This window comes from Mycetomoellerius zeteki, unplaced genomic scaffold, assembly GCF_001594055.1.
Source record: "Mycetomoellerius zeteki isolate Tzet28-1 unplaced genomic scaffold, Tzet1.0 scaffold62, whole genome shotgun sequence".
Taxonomy (NCBI): Eukaryota; Metazoa; Arthropoda; class Insecta; order Hymenoptera; family Formicidae; genus Mycetomoellerius; species Mycetomoellerius zeteki.
In genome coordinates, this window is record NW_017257632.1 from 1079144 (window position 1) to 1092539 (window position 13396).

The window sequence follows — 13396 nt, forward strand, 5'->3', positions numbered from 1 at the left end:
ACATTGGTGGAAACAGGCATAAATGATTAAAATCTCATGTTATATTGCGCTCATTAAGACAAGGAAATCTGTACGATAACATAATCTTATACTGTTCCCTCGATTAGTGCCTGTACCGGTTATACAGTGGCATGAGGCGAAAATTAACTGACGCAGTGGATCCCCGAGAACGCGAAAGTCCAACCTGGCCTCGTTAAAAACGCATAACTTGGCCGAGAAGGCGAGAGGGCGTAAATTCCATAGGCACTAAGGGAAACGAGATAGCGAGCTTATGCTATCCTACGGGAGGGAAGAGGAAGAAGGATTTCGCGCAGGAAAGGAAAGCGAAAGATCGAAAAAACGTAGCGGAAGTTACGAGGGAGGAAGAGGGAACGAACGACTGGACACAATCCTGCGGGTTACTTCCAGCACATATTTCCGTGTTAATGACAATTATTGTTCAGCGGATATGCCAACCTAGGCGGAGTCTCGTATATAATATTATTTTTACCATTATAAAAGTTGTTTTTTCTTTTTTTTCGAAAATTGTGAAATTATCGATATCGCTACCGAGTATTATTGTAGTACATGAGATTACGACACAATATTGCTTTAATTGTGATGCCTTAAGATTAAGATATTGTATATTCAAAATGAAACTTAATTACACTTTCGTAAAAAAGAGTAATACGACATTATAATTATATTATAATTATAATGTATATTATAATTATACAGTTCGATAAGTCAATGACTTTTTAAAAGAAGACTATTTTTGAAAAATAAGTTGAAATTTGGTAAAAAAGGGTAAAAAAAAGTCATCAATTTATGCTCACACAATATCTGGGAAAAAAAAAACCGTTATACCACTTATTAAAAATTTCGTTATTATTCTTATTCTAAAATAGTTCTTTATCGTGAAACATTTCTTATGAACATTACCGTTTCTCTGTAAATAATTAAGTAAACAATTAAGCTTACAATAGCCTTTAACACAATCGAGCTGTTTGCTCTGATTTTCATTGTACATACTACATATTCAAACAGTTTTTAAGGATTCTTTAAGGATTCTCGTGTTTACCCGTAACTGTAATCTAATTAATCGAACAACATACAGCCGACCAACGTATACGAGAGAGGCCGAGGGCAATTCGACCTGGTATCCCAAAGGAGCAGATAAGACCGTTGAAATATCGACAGCGGCTGAAGGGTGTATAGCGGTCGAGACAGAGAGATAATCCTCGGGAGAGCTTCCCGCCACGGAGCTTAACCAGTCAGAGATAATCACCGTAAGGCAGCGCTACACCGCGTAAAACGGTATCGACGTCGGCGATCGTCTCGAATTTCAACGAGACCGCGAGGAAGATTCGTTGGCGAGCCCTCTCACCCCCGTCTCTATCGTGAGAAGGATACTCGATTCCCCAGGTCCTTACATCCTCTCTTTCACCGCTTTCACCGCTAAATGCGGTGTCCTTGCCACCGCGTTCGTGACGGTTCCACTGAGAGCCGAGTTCCGAAACTTTGGAAACCGCCTTAAGAATCCACGAATATCATTAAGTATCTTACAAGTGGATAATCCACGGAGATTAATGCAATGCCGTGTCTTGCCGAGTCGTTGAAAAAATGCACGGGAAAAGATAAGATAGCATAGATAACGGTAATGAAGATAATAGATTTAAGGTTCGTTGGACAGATGAGACAATAGAAATTTCTCTTATCGTAACTAGAAGTTACGATTGCTGAAAGTAGAGCGTATACCTGTGAGGCTGATGTGTTTTAAAGAATTTTCATTTAATCGAGAAGAAAGAGAAAGAAAGAACTGTCGTATTCAAAATATGGAAGTGAGTTTTCTCTGGCGGAATAATAAGATCGACGATAATGGCCGGGCTTTATTGCCTTATCTCGGCAAATGAGATTCACCGACGGAATGAAAATAAATCACATCGTGAAACGGTGTTGTAAGACATGATAAAAGCCCAGAAAATTAATTTAACAATTCCGTCGAATCGTATTAGGGATGTATATGTTAAAGATGGTATATCTTCGTCATGTCGCGAGACACATGATATATTTCTAATATGCCACTAATAAATCACTGGATCGAACTGATGAGATGCGCGCGTGCGTACTATTTGGAATTTACGCGAGCAAAACCAGCGGCGGTGCATGCTGCAGCGTAATATGACCGCAAGGTGCATTAGATTAATGATAGTGATATGGCAAATCGAGGTTGCTGAGTATATTTTGAATTTTGTATAATATTAAAATATTAATAATCATATATTATAATTTGGAACAGTTAAAAAAGATTAAAATACTATTTTCTATCCTACTTGAATATTAACCCTCTGCAGCTGACATCAAAATCTGTAACACAAATTACAAGGTTGCCACAAAAATTATGGAAATTAAGGAATTGTCAGGGAAATTGAAAACGGTTAGAGAAATAAGGAAAAAATCAAAAAATTTTGCAGAATTTTCTAAGAAATTAAAATTCTTATCTTTATAGTTTAATATACGTACATTACATGTATGGTATATGCAGTTTTGGATTACTACCAACTTAATAGTAAAAAGTGCAAACAGAATCAACAATATTAACAGTAATTTATATTGTTATGTTAAATTGATCTCTCAACAAAATATTTAATGGTTTCCAAATCAAGACGAAAATATATAAAATTTTAAAATATTATTGAAAGTCAAGAAAAATAATTAAATTTTGTCTGGAAATCAGGAAAGTTATAAAATTTTAGAATGTGTGAGGAATTTGTGACAATCCTGAATTATTAACACTGGATAAAACTCATTTAATTTATGTTAATTAAAAGGAATTAATTTTTTACGGAATCAAAATGACATAAAAAAGAATGAATATTTTATAATAAGAATAAGAATAATCCAAATTTGCAGATATATCATAAAGAAAATTGAATTGTTCGACATTTTTTACATTTTTAAAGAGATTTATAATTGAGTTGGTTCAATAAATTGAATAGACCCAGCTTCAGAGGATTAATCCTAATAATTACATCGTATTTAAAACGGTCTTTCACGAACAGTCTGCCGATGCAGTGAAGATATTGCAGGAAGATATAGCAGTTAATAAATAAGCGTGAGTCTATGGTAAAAATATTTCTTAATATAATATTTTTTGTTCATATTTGTTCAAAGATTAAACCTGATATCTGCACACCCGGGCAACGCGGGCATAATATAAAGGAGATTAAAACGCCGGTTCGGCTATGATTCAGTGTCCCGCTGAACGTTTTTCCACGCGCGGCAATAGCGAAGAGTTAATATACGGATTAATATGTTCGCGCGACGGCTGTTAACGCCGCTTGGCCATTCCGCAGATATGCAAACGAATCTGGTCAAGTTGGCTTATCGCGTCATCGATTTTCGGCCGGTGCATTTAGTGCCGCGCGTTGATAATAAAGTCGGTGAGAGTCGATGATCGGGAAAAGTCACAACCGGACATAAACCGGTGCCCACCACCCGACAGTTAGATAAACGCTCGAAATCGACCTCGTACGAACGTTTATCACATTTCTCTAGCCCCTTAAATCGCGGGTATCACGTACGCGTTTCAAACGGCTCGGAGAAACGTATGGGAGGGCTATGGCGAGACGAGCTTTTGCTTTAACAAATCTTCCGAAGGCTCTTCTGAATCGAGCAATTCACCTCTAGAGAGATGAAATCTCTTAGAAGCTCTTAATTCTCTTTATCTCAATCCTCTTTATCCTCTCGAAAATTATCTGAAACTATGAATAAAGGACAGCTTTAATCACTTAGTGAGTCGAGAAGAAAATTACAAAAATGCACGAAAAATAAAATGTTCAATGGTTTTAGAATTCCAAGATTAAACGCACACACAACATACGTTGATTAACTTATACAAACAGTGTATGTACCGTTATATGAATAAAACGTTCGTTTTTTATTTCAGAGAGAAATAAAATTAGAAATTTTTTCCGCGCAATATTACGAATATAATGCTTAAGTGATTAAAATAATTATCCGACTTATCAATCCACAAGTATTAGCGGCGTGAAAGTGTCCGTGGAGAGCACCAAAAATTCCTGAATAACGCGCTGGAAAAGTTTTTTTAGAGAAAAGCGCCGTTACGCCCCGACGAATTTTTACACGGTTACACCACATCGACGCGCTCGCGTGGACGGCGCGACGCGGCGTCGTTCGTGCGAAAACACCTTGAAAATCTCGGCCGATGGACGATGCGCCAAACCGTCGAGGATGGAAAAAGGAGCAGAAGCGAGGATGGAACCGACCAAAGCTGGAAATGCTGTGTATGTGCGTGTGTATGTGTATATGCGCCCCATCGGCCAGCACGATAAAGTAGGCATTTAAACGCGTCAAATAAATCGTGCCGTAGCCAATAAATCTCGGCCACGTTCTCGGTCCGGCCGATCGCTTCGCGTTTCGGTACCAACGGCCCTTCGTATCCCTTTATGGCTGTTCGTTACGACGTTAAGAGCGCCGTTAGCCTTTGCCACACGAGCGAGTTTTCCCTCGCTGTGCGTCCCGGAGTTTCCCGCGCGTAATTTTTGACTTGGTCTTTTTTGGCAGCCGTGAAATTGGCCAGCTCCGCGTCATGTTCCACTCAACGTGCCATCCGTGCTTTTCTCCGTACTTCGGTTTTAAATCATTCTACAGGATAACAGCGTATAGTCGCGTCTCGGCAACGTCTTTGAGGGTCCGCAACGAGGGTGCGGTTCTCACAAGCGCGTTTAATTAAAAGGTCTTGTTTATTCAGAAGGTTGACACTACATGTGCAAACAGGGAAGTGATATGGTCCGTCGTATAATTCATGTATCTCTATACCACGTTAAAGCACCAGTGGAGAAAAATTTGGCCTTAGTTTTACTTTGCAGAAATATTCGCTAATTACTCCAGGAACCAGTTTAATAAATATTTGATCAAGTTGTTGATTATTTCAAACGTAAAAGATATATCAGTGCAATCTTAATTTTAACCATCTATCTGTAGTCATTTTTACCCAATGTAGGTCCTTTTTATCCAATCCAAGTTTTTTTCGCTATTCCACACTAGAAAAAGTCTTGCTCTATTGCATTAATTGGAATCCTGGTTGAAAATGGATAGAGTTTTTTGGTTAAATCTATTATAATTCTAGTTGAAACTGAATAACAGAATTCTGATATAATCAGAGTCTTCTGATTCGTTCATTTTCAACTAAAAATTTTTCTTAGTGTAGACTTTAAAAAAAATTCAGAGTTACTTTTCAAAAGCTCTGTTACATTATCAGTTTTTTCATTTTTAAATGTTAAAATCTTTATTTAATAAAAATTATAATTTGAGCTAAAATGAAATTTTTGAGCAAAAATGAAGTTTGTGCAAAAAAAGATCCAAATTGGTAAAGGGTTAAAAACAAAAAGTAAATCGGATATTTACATTATATTCGGTTTTTATATCGTAAAAGTTATAAACTATAATAATTATTCACTTCAAGGATGATACATTATTCAGAAACATAAACGGTATCGCGAGAAGAGAACGGCATTGCGTGTAATTTTAAATGTTGTTATCGCGCTGAGAATCCGACTGAGATATCTCGGTCTTTTCTGCGGAGTGAGCCTCCAGAGGATCCAACCAATCAGGAATCTTATAATTAAGTTTTCTGTCTAATTTTCACAATAGCCGATTAACCAGGCGGGCGTTGGAATGCAGGTTCGTGCACATAAACATAGCAACAATCGCACACAATTTCAGAAATTACTTCGACCGGTGCGCGGCGAGCGAGATGCCTCATAGAAGATAAAAGATTCGTGGCGAAGGCGGAAGGATCCCCGTGAGATTTTCGACAAGGATCAGAACGTTTTCTCTTTAATCTCATTTCACTCCTGCCGCATCAATCTTACTCTCGAAAAGCGCGTTGCATCCATGGATTTTAATAACAGAACGGCTTTTAACGAAAGCTGATGATCTTCCGACGATGACGTAATTGATGCAACGTGGGAGAGAAGGAATATAGCGGTATTCTCGCGTTTGACAGTATCGGCAACAATTTCCGTTTCGTTTCCACGCCAAACATTTCAGAATTTTCCGCAATTTTTGATTGCTGCAAAAAACTAAATCAAAACATTTCTGGCAAACCGAGTTATCATGCACAAAAAAGCATCACCGGTAAAATGTATGACATATGACCTGTGAAATATTTAAATTATATATATTGCATTTTAACATTTTATATTTCGACCCGGACATTACATTAAATTGTAACGTAATTTGAAAGTTTTGTGTCCTGTGCATTTATACATATTTTTAATTTCATACGCAACGTATTTGCGTATTTGCATATTTCATTTTTCGAAACTAGAACAAATATCGATTATCCTAACTCGGCACTGTTAAAATGAGACGAGAGTTAATTTCTCTCAAGAATACTTAAAATTATATTCGTCAATATATTACATTCGCTCTGCGATATCGAATTTAAATTTAGACTGTATAAAATTACCGATCGTATGTAGAAGCAAAGCTATTTATAATAGCACGTTCTAAGATTAGTTATAATAAACCAATTATTACGGATCCAAGAAAGATCAATTATTGCATGTCATCGCACGCGAGTATTTTTACGAAAGAAGATTTTATTAGGAGCACGGATGTCGGTTTTGGATGTCGGTAATCGTGATACATATATCACTCGCTACGGGATTAATCGTTTATCGGAAAACTAATCAAGTAGCAGGATGGAAGTACGGGTTATGAATTAATCCCAGCATCCGTTATCCAAACATATATACGTGATCCCGTAAATGCGCCTGGGTCAACGTTGAAATTATATATTCGGTAAGTGCAAGGAGTTTTTCATACGTTCGAGTTCTTAATCCAGCGTCAGCTGCAAAATTCGCTTCGTAATGGCCAAAAGAGGACGCAGGATTGGATAGAGAGAGGGGGGAGGAAGAGGGAGGAAGAGAGAAAGGAAGGGAGAGAGGTAGAGAGAGAGAGAGAAAGAGAGAATGAGACGAGATCTATAGCGTTTCGACGCGTGATCAACGACGTCACGTATCTCGCATTACCTTTCACGACGCTGCGAAGAACAGTTTACGGCCCCGGAATTAAGGCACGGAGTTAACGTCAGCCGATTATGTTGGGTCGCGTTTGCGCTAGTCTTAATTAATCCTGCTCACTTATTCCAGACTTTCATGGCCGACTCGAGCTGATACGCTACATTTAATCCGCGGTCTTTGGCGGAAAGAGATAACGTTACGCCGTTAGCTTTTCTCCAATATCTGAGAAGAAAAGAGAAAAAAAGAAGAAAGATGTATAAGTTTCTTAATAAGTATCGGCGATATTTATTGTACACATTAATGTATTATTCACGAAAGTTATACGAAAAGAATAATTTTGCAGAAGCATCTAAAAATTTAGCTATAGTAAGAAAAAAATTATTCATTTGACTAAATTAATTTAATTAATGAGCTCTCTCTCTCTCTGTCTTCATTTCTTTCCTTGAAAAATGTATATATGTATTTAAGTCAAATATAATATGTTTGACTGAATTAATTTAATTATAATGAACAATGTTTTTTTCTTAGTGTAGATACAGAATTGAAAATAATTTTATTTGGATCAAAATAATTATGTAGGATGCTCAAACTTATTAATATTAGAATTTTAAAACTTTTTGCAGCATGGCTCATTATGCTTGAGATTTCTACGTAATTATTTTGGTGGTCCAACAAAATTATTTTTAGATCTGTATCTAGTTAAATTTTTAGTTACTTCAGCAAAACCGTTCTCTTCCGGATTTTAGCTACTATTAATTCAAAAGCGGGATTTTTCGACGGGCATCTATCTCTCGACGTTGGGCGTATAAAGCTACCATCAGTAACGCAATATTTCCGCGTGAGCGTATATATATTACACATCTGTTTCCTACCTCTGAAAAATTTCTTGTAAGATAGTTGCAGCTTATGAAATTGGAAATAAGCCTGGCAAGAGTCTTTTGAAGAGCCACGGAAGTAAACGTCATTTTCCCTGTAAACATTAGCCTTCCAGTTTTTCCTATTGGGAAATCTGGACTTTTATAAGCAAAACAACATTCACGCGTGTGCGATGTCGCAAGATGGTACTCTTTGTACTACATCGAATTTAATCGTCGAATTTAATGAAAGTGTCCGACAAAAACTGAAGCGTTTCCTGGGCTATTATTCGCGTGACGTACAATGAAATACTCATTTAACGCTCGTTAAATGCACTCGCTGAGTGCCTGCAGCGTACGCCTCTGCGGTGAAAAGTCGAAAAGGCCTTCCCCGATTTATCCCATTGCAAGACTGAAAGTCAATTCAAAACCGGAAACTGAGCCGCAAGAAGCGAGCTCTAACTGCACATGAGTACTGCGCGAGACAAAAGTAATTAAAACTCGCAGATCTCGTGCACGATCGCCAAGCTGTAAACGAGAGCGCAGGCTCTCTATCCGTGTCGGTGGGCTTGTGCGAAATTGGAATTCCATTTTAATACGTTTAACAAAACGCGGGAAGATTAAGCGAAGGAATCCCGGGAAATTGATCGGCCGCCCACAGGGGACACCTAACACACTAAGATCGATAGTCCGTCCCGTCTAATAAACGCGGTCGCGGCATTTATTCCTCGCCACTTTTCTGATATTACGGAGATAAATGATCGGTGACGGGGCCCGTGGGGTTGAGAGAGGGAAGAGGAGAAAAGAGGAGAGGAGGTGGCACGCTGCACCCGGATGTTGTCCGAATACGCCGCCGTTTGCACGGGATGCACGTTGCAGTGGCAAATTGAAAACGTGTTTGGCCGTGTATAACGTGTATACATTTAAGTTTCACAAATGTTTTTTAATCCGAACATATGTGGCAAATGGTTACTAAATTGCAAGGGAGGCCGGCACATACCAAAAGTAGAATGTACGCCGCGTATTTCTGTAAGTTACTGGTGTTTTAGGTGTTTTATAGTATTTTCCGTGTGTCGTAAAGAATAGAGGACATATATATATATATACATATATATATATTCGTGTTGCTCGCAATTCTTACTAATAATACATTAGATATTAGATCTATTAGATATTAAAGGAGCAACGGCAATCCAATTCCTTGAATTAAAATAACATTTTATTATTTTTAACTTCCGTTAAATCATTTTTGTGGTCAGTTTCAAAGGAAACATCCAAATTAATATATGCATTCAATAAATAATAAACTAAATTTGAGTCGAATTTTTAATTATATTTTCATGTGTGTGTGCGTGTGCGTGTGTGTGTTAAATTGTTAACCTCATTTTTAATTAAATTAACGACATATTGAGTAGGAGACCTATTATAGAAATAATTAAAAATAACTTAAATTGGATGTAATTTTACGTTATGAATTTAACAGTGTAATTCACATTTTTTGACGAGTATTATATTGTTCGTATTGAAGGATTTGTGATGCCGGCGTGATTATATACGACCGTCGGAAGGTGTTGGCTGCGTGTCGACGTCATTTCCAGCTGGAAGATCGGTGAGATGCCATTGCAAGAAGAACCTCGTCAAAACGGCGGTTGATTTCCGCGAAGATTAATAATCTTCGAACGGAACGATTGTGCAACCCGTCCGCAAGAGCGCTCTCTCTCTCTCTCTCTCTCTCTCTCGCGCGCGCGCGCGCGTATACTCTCGTTCTTGCTCTCACTTGCTCTTTTCGCGGCTGAACGAAGTTCGACCGAACTTTATTATAAAACTAATATTTTCCAAGTTCTATGAGGTATTACGATAGTTTTCTGAAAGGGCCTGCCAGCCCGAGCGGCAAGGCGAAATGGTTCGCGGGGCGAAACTTCAATATTCGGCGACCATAACGACACCGACTGATATATTATTTCCTACAACTTCTACTCTCGGGGTTTTGTCTGCTTCGCGACCGGAAGAAAGGGAAGAAAGCGCGCGCGGGGCGGCGGCAGCCGCGCGGTCGAGACATAGGGGCGGAAAAAAAGAAAGAAAATGGAAACTTGATTAAGAATTCCATCCGCTCGTAGTCTCGCGCGAGCATTCGCCTTCCAGGGAACGAGAGAACCGCGATGCTCCGTGTTGCGTAGCGAAATGAACGTCCGGCAATGTGGGGATTTAATAATAAAACTGTACCGACATTTTAATTTCTTTTTCCTTCCCTTTTATGTCTTTTTTCCTTTCAAAGATAGAGAAGGTTCGGGCAGTACAATGCATCGATCGAATTAACTCATCGCTACATCGAAATCGAAACGTGAGCTCGATGACGACCACGGCGCATCGGTGCAAATTAACCCTTTCGGTATGACCAGATCGAAACGTGGAGAGCTCGTAGTTGGCCGAGGTACAAGTTCACAAATACATCGCTAACGGTCGATAGAAAGCAATTTTGCTAGGCTTTACGTTATTATATAAAAAGAGTATCGGCTGAATTTTTTAAATCGCTGAAAATTTGCCAAACTCCATGAAGAGTAGAAACACATTTTTTTTAAATGAAAATATTCTAAAATGAGAGATCAAGCGTCTTTAAATGTCCTTTCTTTATACAAAGATTAGTTAATTATATAGAAAGTTAATTATAACGTACAAAATTTCTATAAATGATCGTAAATAAAAAGAGCATTATTAGAATTAAATCTAACAGCATTCAATATTTTCAATTTGTGCAGACGTTAAAACAGAATCTCCTGATTTACGACTTTTTATTCATGTATTCCTATACATTCGATATTTGCAATCTCTTTTTTAGATTCGAAAAAATTACTCTCGGAGGAATTAACAAACATAATAACGAATAAAAAGGGAAACAACTTTTTATCCTTTTACTTTTTTTTAACAGAAAGTCATGCATTTTCCTAAGAAGAAATATTCGCCACTCACAAACGTATAGTCCTAAAAATTAAGCGTAAATTTTCTATAAGATAAGATTAAATGAAAAATCAAAAAATTGTGCTCTTTATTTTAGTGTTTTACATTTTTTTTTATTCAACCTTAATCTTTCTATATATTCCTCTTTCTCGTATTCGCGATTTCCATATTCGCAGCAGTTTTGCAGAACGTACCGCCGTGAGTACCTACATTCGTGTATATATAGTTTTCGCTGTATATATTATGTTGTTTATATACCACACAATGGTACGAAAATATTTTTCCAGTTTTATGCGTTATTTCGGCGTTTTTACATTTTTTTTTCTAATACGACGTATATATTGCCGGTAGTTTGGCTTTACCGGTGACATCGAAGGGAAAATTCGTGGGTAAACGAAAAGGTGATGTCGTAGCGATGGGAAACGTGGAAGTCGGTCGCGGGGTCAAGAGACCCAACGGAACGGGTTGGATGGAAGAGAGGAAAGGCAGAAGGGAGAGATAACGGAATCGAGAGACGCGGCGGAGAACAAAGGGTGCTTATCGACACCGCGGTTCTTATCCTCGGTAATTCCTTTTATTTTATTCGTTTCTTCTTCCACCTCCTAACACGAGTGAGGACCACGAAAGCCAGGCTACCAGTCGTACACGTAAGATAATCAGGTTGAGATCTACTTGAGCGTAAACCGAGCTATTTCCGGGCGTATCCTGCAGATGCTCCGATTTTTTTTCCTATTAAAAAATGTTTTCCCCGAGAAAAAGCGACATTAATTCACTCCGGCGTAGCAATTTGCTCAACTTCCGCGAGAAAGCGACAGTGGCATGTCGTGGAAATCAACAGTAAAGTTTAGTGACTGACGTCACGACGTAACTCCTAAATGACATTACAGGGAAATTACTTTAATCTTTGCATCTCTCTATGTGTACAAGCTCGCGACGTGACGGCGACAACATCACTACATCAATTTATCACATCGATTTCGATCTTACTATATTTAAAAAAAAAACTATGCTTTTAATATAATATTTGCAATTTCCGAGTTATCTGAGTAAATTCAGAACGCCAGATCGGCGAGTTGGCTTGAGCAAGGGAGCTTTTTTTCGTGAGTCAATATTTAACGGACTTACCGGGTGTAGATGACGTACTGCGAAATTGGAGTGTTGTGGGAATTAACACCAGGTGCCCACGATATATTCACGGCTTTGGACGTGTAACTTATGACAAGTGGTCGCTCCGGTGGATCAGGCACATCTGAAAGCAGAAATTTTATCATTCGCAACGCTGTTGTGCAACTCGTGGCCGTGGAAATTGTCGAACTGTCGAAAATTTCGCCGCGGATTATTACAAGGTAAGTTTTCGCGATTATTAACCAAACAAATATAACTGTGCACACGATGTGCCAACTACTTAGGAAAAGCATTACCTTAAAGTTACAGTAGCTATATGTACGGCCACGACGCGTTTATAGTATGACGCTAACTCGCTCCAGTTCCTTAAGCTGAAATTTATTTTCTTGAAAGTTGAAGTCACGTAGTTGATATTTCTTACAGACGTTTGTATCGGTATCGACATGTAATACAAACACGTATCACAAGCTTTACACGAATACTTATGATATCCATATTTCCGAAACAATCTTGTCACAAAATAGAAACGCTTGCAATGTTTCGTCGATCGTGTCGACAGCTTTATTGTCGTATTAAATTTTTCTCTCAAGTATATCTTAAATATATTAAATTGCTGCGTGTAGGGGCATGAATTTGTTGTAATTATAAATAAAATATGAACAATTTTAAATATAATTTAATTTATGATTAAATCGATTTAGCACATAAAACAAATTATAATTTTTCTGAATGTAAATACGATCAAATTGATTCAAACTAATGCGAAATTAATGTTCTTCTTCAAGTGCCATACGCTGTCACGGTGCACGTAAGCGCCTCCCACTCATATACTAGAGTCCCTAGAAGTAAGAGTCTGGACAATGTTGATCTGAAGCAAAATGGCGACGACACTTACTATTGTAAGCTGAGTATAAATATCGAGTAATTGTGAATTAAGTAAATTGAGTTTAAGCTTAACTCATATAAAGAGTTATATACATCATAATTTTATTTAATTGAGATAGAAGAAATTTAGAAAAAGTCAAATGTACAGGCACTATAAAATATATAGTAAAAATGACATTTTAACCTTTCTTCAATAATTTGATTTAATAGTTGAAAATTTATCACTTTGCAGAAATGACACGTCTATTAAGCTGGCACAGCCACTTCAGCACAATCAAACGCGACCTATACCACATTTTTTTGGTATTTTTTTGCTAATTTTTTGCTCTATTCCCGATTTTTTTGCTCCAGCCGATTCGCTAAAACCCATGGCTGTGCTAGCTTAAGATCAAAGTTAGCACAGCCACAAAGAAAAAAAGCAGCAAATGAAAAATCAAGTACATATTCTTGAAGGGCTATTTTTTTGCTAATTTTTTGCTCTAATCTCGATTTTTTTGCTCACCGTTTAAGTCGAAAAATTCGACCAAGAGTGTGGCTGGGCTGGCT

The 13396-nt window shown here is 37.8% G+C and overlaps 1 protein-coding gene across 3 annotated transcripts in view; it reads right to left on the minus strand.

Moving 5' to 3' along the window:
- Nucleotides 1–13396, minus strand: part of LOC108728508 (Protein tyrosine phosphatase 99A) — a 219510-nt gene that overhangs the window by 74556 nt on the left and 131558 nt on the right. For all 3 annotated transcript variants that reach the window (XM_018457075.1, XM_018457077.1, XM_018457074.1), the window contains exon 2: nt 11966–12089. In XM_018457075.1, the coding sequence (XP_018312577.1) occupies nt 11966–12089 (124 nt within the window). The remainder of the gene's footprint in view (nt 1–11965; nt 12090–13396) is intronic.